The sequence below is a fragment of the Octodon degus genome, unplaced genomic scaffold (assembly GCF_000260255.1).
Source record: "Octodon degus isolate 3935 unplaced genomic scaffold, OctDeg1.0 scaffold00035, whole genome shotgun sequence".
Taxonomy (NCBI): domain Eukaryota; kingdom Metazoa; phylum Chordata; class Mammalia; order Rodentia; family Octodontidae; genus Octodon; species Octodon degus.
Window position 1 is genome coordinate 13917921 of NW_004524611.1, and position 5791 is coordinate 13923711.

Below are 5791 nucleotides of genomic sequence, written 5' to 3' on the forward strand. Positions count from 1 at the left end.
TTTTTTTTTTTTTTTTGTGGAACCAGGGATTGAACTCAGGTCCTTGCGCTTGCGAGGGAAGCATTTATTCCACTGAGCCATCTCCCTGGCCCTCATAATAGATTTTTTTTTTTCCTGAACCGGGGATTGAACTCAGGCCCCTGCGCTTGCCAGGCAAGCACTTATTCTACTGAGCTAACTCCCCGGCCCCTAGATTTTTAAAAAGAAGATTTACCACAGTATTTTTTTTGGTCACACCACATATATCCCTTCCCCTTGAATTGAAGCCATGCTTAGGGACTGGCTGGCTGGGAGGATACAAACACGATGCTATGTGACATCAGGTGGGAAAGCACTTGGAGGCCTGAGCCTCCTTGTGAGAAGTCCTGCCACCCTGGGCGCCGGGCTGGGAGGACGCCACGCCTGCTGGCAGAGACCACATAGCAAGGAGGCCTTAGGGACAGGTCCCCCACCACTGGCCTGCCCCAGCTGTGCAAGCTCTGGCAGCCTCTGACTTCAGCCTCAGGCCTCCAAGCAAGCACCTCCCAGCCTTGCAAGCCTTCTGGAATTCCTGGCTCACAGAGACCACAAGAAATAAGAACATTAGTGTCCCCACAGGCAGCCTCTCAGTTTGGGGTGGCTTGTTATGTGACCTTAGATGACTGATGAAGACCTCTTGCTTCCTTTTTGTAAATGCAGAGGCCTGGCGTTTCCAAGGTCACAGTGTTGACAGGCACCAATGTCACGGCTTTGCAAGCTGCTGGCTAAGCATGGATGTCTTCATTGTTGTTTTAAAAAAATTTTTTTTTTTAAAATCTTAACTGTTTTAGTATGAACCCTTTGTATTGCAAGCATCCACCTGAAAAGCTGTTGAAAGTTCTTACCTTGATTTTCTTCCTTTTTCTCATCCCCCCCATCCTCCCTCCCACCCCTCCTCCCTTCCCCATTTATAAAACTTTGTTTTCATGTTTTCCTTCTTTTCTCATTTGCATGAACACTTTTTTTTTTTCTTTTTTGGAGGAACTGGAGATTGAACTCAGGCCCTTGCACTTGCCAGGCAAGTGCTTATTCTACTGAGCTATCTCCCTGGCTCCTATGAATGCATTTAAAACCCTGGAAATCCACTCCAGACCTGAGGACAGTGTGGTGCTCTGAGCCCCGGGGCACCCCTTCCCCTTTCTCCTCCCCCATCTCCCCCATGCCCTCTTCCCACCCTCAGCTCTGTCTCAGAAGACTGAAGAGCCCCCCCCCCCACTGCCCGGCTCCTCCCACCCTACATCCTTTCAGACCTTCAGCAGCTCCCCGCCCTTGGGGAGCATTGGCTGGTTTCCCACTTTGTACTTGCATTTAAATGTAGCTTCTGTTTCTTAGTGCCTGCTCTATACAGACGCAAGGCTAAGCGATTTGCATATGTGATCTCTTCCAGTCCCCCTGGGAGCCCTGTTAGCTGCACTGGCTCAGCTCTCCTAATGGATGAGCACTGTGGGACCCGCTCCCTGCTACCTCTCTGCCCTGTCCAGGTCGGGACACTTGCCCCCCACCTCTGATTCCTCCGATGCATCTGTGGTTCCCCTGAACGGAGCATCCTCCCACCTCCTTGCCATTCTCCTGGTGTCCCACTTATCCTGTGGGGCTTAGCATAAATCTCACATCCTTGGGGAGCCTTCTGGATCCCAAGTTTGGTCTTTCAGGAACTGAGGCAAGCGCTTTTGCACACTAATCTCTGTGTCTCACTTTCCTGCTATCTCCTTTAAGCACCCATCACAGTTGGATGAAATATTTTGTGTCAATATCTCTACCACTTTTCTTACGCAAAACTATAAGATCTAGAAAGGTCTCCTCTCTCTCTCTCTCTCTCTCTCTCTCTCTCTCTCTCTCTCTCTCTCTCTCCTTTTTCCCTGTCCTGGGGATTGAACTCAAGGATTACAGGTGTGCATACCATGGCTCTTTTACACCCAGTTCTTGGCACAGGACTGGGCACATGGAAGAGTCACATGTGGTGTGGCAAAGGCAGTAGAGGAGTTCCCAGGTTCCTGAAGCTCATCCTGCCACCATAAGGTCTGCCCTGCACCTGTCCTTTAATCTTTTTATTTATTTTTTGTTTATTTATTTGATACAGGGTCTCACTATGCAGCTCAGACTCACTGTGATCCTCCTGTCTCAGCCTCCTCAGCACAGGGATTACAGACATGCATGTGGCCAACATGCCACGTGGTACCGCTGGGAATCAAACCCACATACTTATGCTTGCCAGATAGGTGCTTAGACTGTTGAGCTATCGCCCAGGCCCCGCACCTGCCCTTTAATGGCATGCCTGGGGCAGAGCCCCTGGGTAGCACTTACATGACTGCCTGCTGGGAGCAACTACTCCTGGTCAGCTCGTAGGAACGCACCCAGCTCCACGGCAGGATCTTCGTGCTGTAGCGAAAGCAGCAGAACTCAGCTGTGTCACTGCTTCCTTTCAAAACAATGAGGGGTAGGGGGATCTTAGAGGGATCCTTCCTTCCTGGGAGGGAGTCCACATGCAGAGCCCACGGGGACAGACAGCTACTTACGTGTGGCGGCTGCAGGGCGGCTACTCAGCAGGAAGGCCAGCAGAATGGGAAAGACCAGGCGGGAGCTCTTCATGGCTATGCGATCTGGGCCCTTCCCGGCGATCTTGCAAGCCCCTCCTGTTGCTCCCTTTTTGTGAGACTGAACAGTCCCTAAAGATAATTCCAGAGAATTGTATGATTAAAAGCAAATGTGGCTCTAGTGATCCAACCAAGGAAGCACAAGCTACTCCCCAAGGAAGGTTGTGGTCACGGGCCACTTACCACCCAGGACAAGCAGAGGGGCAAGTGCACCTCGTGGGCAGAATCAACATGTTCTGGTTTTGAAAAATAGAAGCAGAGAAAATTAAATAATCTCATGAACTGGCCCAAGGTACTTCACGACACAACTGGTTGTTCCAAATAGGTTTCTGGCTCTCAGGCAGTTTTTCTTATCTTGTGATTCATTGCTTTTCTTTCTTTTTTTTTTTTTTTTTATTTTTTTTTTGTGTGTGTGTGTGTGTGTGTGTGTGTGTGTGGCCAGCTCGGCCCACCAGGGGCGGGGCTGGCTGGCTTGTGGTGCTGGGGGATTGAACCGTGGTCCCTGTGCTTCGCTAAGCTTGTTCTAAGTAGGTGCTTTAGACCACTGAGCCATCTCACCAGCCTCATTGCTTTTCTTTTAGTGAGAGCTGAGCAGTTGGAATGTCAGCCCAGAGCTGCCTGGCCATGACCTTGGCGATCAAGAGGGGTGCGAGTGTGCGCTGCCCTTGTCTCCTTAGTACCTCCCACGTGGTGCTGGACCACGTGGTGGTGATACCACGGCAGGCTGGGAGCCCTCCAGACAGCTCTTTTAATTTAGAGGATCCTTCACCAGACAGTCACCTGGAGGGAGGGAGACTCGGGATTCTATATTGTAGCAAGATCTGGGTAAAAGGAGTGCTGGAAAGAGCCAGCGACATCTGCCAGAGAGTCCTAGGGCTAGAGCAAGACTTTTGGAATCCGTGCTCAGTTATTTCCACCCCCTGAACTGCCTTAAGGATTCAAAGCCCAGACTTTGGAGAGGGGAGTCATATAAATACCTCTGTACGAATGGAGTTCAATCCTTTTCCACCACATTCCCTATGATCATCCAGCATTGTCTTTTACTACTTTGAGCTACTGCCATGAACAGCTGGAGCTCTGATCTACTGGGAGTTTTGGGGGGACTGAGGAGCCCACTTCAGCTGGGCATGGAGGTACTTGCATGCTCGCCTGTCATCTCTGCTCTCTGAGAGGCTGAGGCAGGCGGGTTAGCAGTTTGAGTCCTGCTTGGACTACTTAGTAAGAGTCCATAGCAAAAAAAAAAAAAAAAAAAAGGCCAGGGATGTAGATTGGTGCAAAGGCTCTGACTCCAATCCCAGTACAGCAATAAACAAACAAATGATCAATCCCTGGTCTCATTAGAGTGAGGGACTAGGAGAGCTACAGAGTGAGGGCTGTGTCTCATGCTTGTGGCTTGTCCCATGTGCAGACTGAGGGAGCTCTGTGAGCAGAAAGACTTGTAAGTGTCCCCAGGAAGCAGGTGCTGGATCACAGAAGTGAGGGCTGCAGAGACACACCTGGGACCCCAGCGATACCTGCTACCCTCGTGGCCAGGTCAACCTCTCATACTCTTCCTCTGGCTGCTCCATTTTAGCCACCCTGACACACAAGGGTTTTGTTTGTTTGTTTTTGCAATGCTGAGGATGGAGTCCAGTGCCTTTGCATGGAGTTACACCCCAGCCTTTTTATTGTATTTTTTAATTAATTAATTAATTAATTATAATATTATTTTATCAGATATCAAACCCAGGACCTTGTGTTTGCCAGGCAGGCGCTCATGCCACTGAACTATCTCCCCAGTCCTTGATTTTAAATTTTAAGACAGGGTCTCACTGGGTCTAAATCTTTGTTTCCAAACCTGGGCTGGAACTGATAGCCCTCTTGCCTTAGCCCATGAGTGCTGGGATTACAGGCATGCACATGAGGCATGCTACCAGTTTTTATTCCAGTTAACAGTGGTAGTATGCCAGGGAATCCATGGCTTACCTGGAGGGTACAAGAAATGCTAACAATAAAGAGGAAAGGTTGATAAACTGGAGTCTACTAAAATTTGGATATAAAATTCCACCGAATTTATTGAAAGACCCAGTAAGAGTAAAAAGGCAATCTCCATGGATACCTGGACTAGTTCCTAGTCCCCTGGGTGACTCCCAGGCAATCAGGTTGATGGTCTAATTTATCCATCTTGAGTCCCAAACCAGAAGCCACCCAAACACCCCTCAGTATTAGAATAGAGGCAGGGTATGGCGGCACATGCTTGCAATCTCAGGCACACATGGGGCTGAGGCATGAGGATCATTGTGAATTCATGACCAGCCTGGGCTACAAAGTGACTCCAAGCCAGCCTGAACTGCACAGCGAGACCCTGTCTCAGAAAGACCAAAAATAAATAGGAGAATAGAAAATAAATTATCATTCATTAATGCAGTGCTCTTCCATTCAGCAGCAAGAATGGACTATAACCACTAAGAAGAATATATGCAGTGTATTATTTGTTGAAAAATTTAAAAAAAAAAAAAGAATGGACTATAATCGTACACAACCATAGAGCTGTATCTCATGACCTAGTGCTGAGAAGCCAGACAGGAAGAATTCTATAGTCGGAGTCCACATTGATAAAGTACCTAAAGGAGAGCTGTGATGATGGAAGTTGGGATAGTGAGCCCAAGTCCTTCTGGGACAGTGAGCTGGGTCAACGGAGCAATGCTGGGGCTCTCTGTCCCTTGAGCCGAGTGCTGGTCACCATTTCACTACTGTGAAGTACCACATTCTCTGGGTCTGCAGACCTTTCTGTATGTACACTCATGGGCTACAGGACAATCTTTCAGTCAGTGAAGGACTGCATAGTCAATAGTGATCCTGTACTGTTATGGAGCTGAAAGAGTCCTGTGAGTTGATGATATGTAGCCAGAGAGGGGAGGTGTTTTGGTTGAGGTTACACAACTTTTAAGTGACAGGGCCGAGGTTCAAAGCCAGGTCTGTCGCCTCGTCCTGCCCCCGAGGGGCTCGGTGCTCTGTCCCCTGCCCTCTATCCTGGGAATGGGCCTCAAGGTTGGCTCTGCCCTGGCTTCTTCCAAGAGCCAAAGTGACTCTGTGGTTAAGCAAAGCTCTCAGAGCAAGGGGCAAGTCATGCCTCGCTAGATTTGAGGCGGCAAGGGCCAGAAAACTCCCTTCACACAGAAAAGAAATTTAATCATGTC

The 5791-nt window shown here is 49.1% G+C and overlaps 1 protein-coding gene across 2 annotated transcripts in view; it reads right to left on the reverse strand.

Annotated features, from left to right (window-relative positions):
• The window catches only part of Ccl26 (C-C motif chemokine ligand 26), an 11159-nt gene that overhangs the window by 1893 nt on the left and 3475 nt on the right, over positions 1 to 5791 (reverse strand). For both annotated transcript variants that reach the window (XM_023714556.1, XM_023714555.1), the window contains exons 2-3: positions 2535 to 2684; positions 2323 to 2437 (exon numbers count right to left, since the gene is read on the reverse strand). In XM_023714556.1, coding sequence (XP_023570324.1) covers positions 2323 to 2437; positions 2535 to 2607 — 188 coding nt within the window. In that variant the 5' untranslated portion in view covers positions 2608 to 2684. The remainder of the gene's footprint in view (positions 1 to 2322; positions 2438 to 2534; positions 2685 to 5791) is intronic.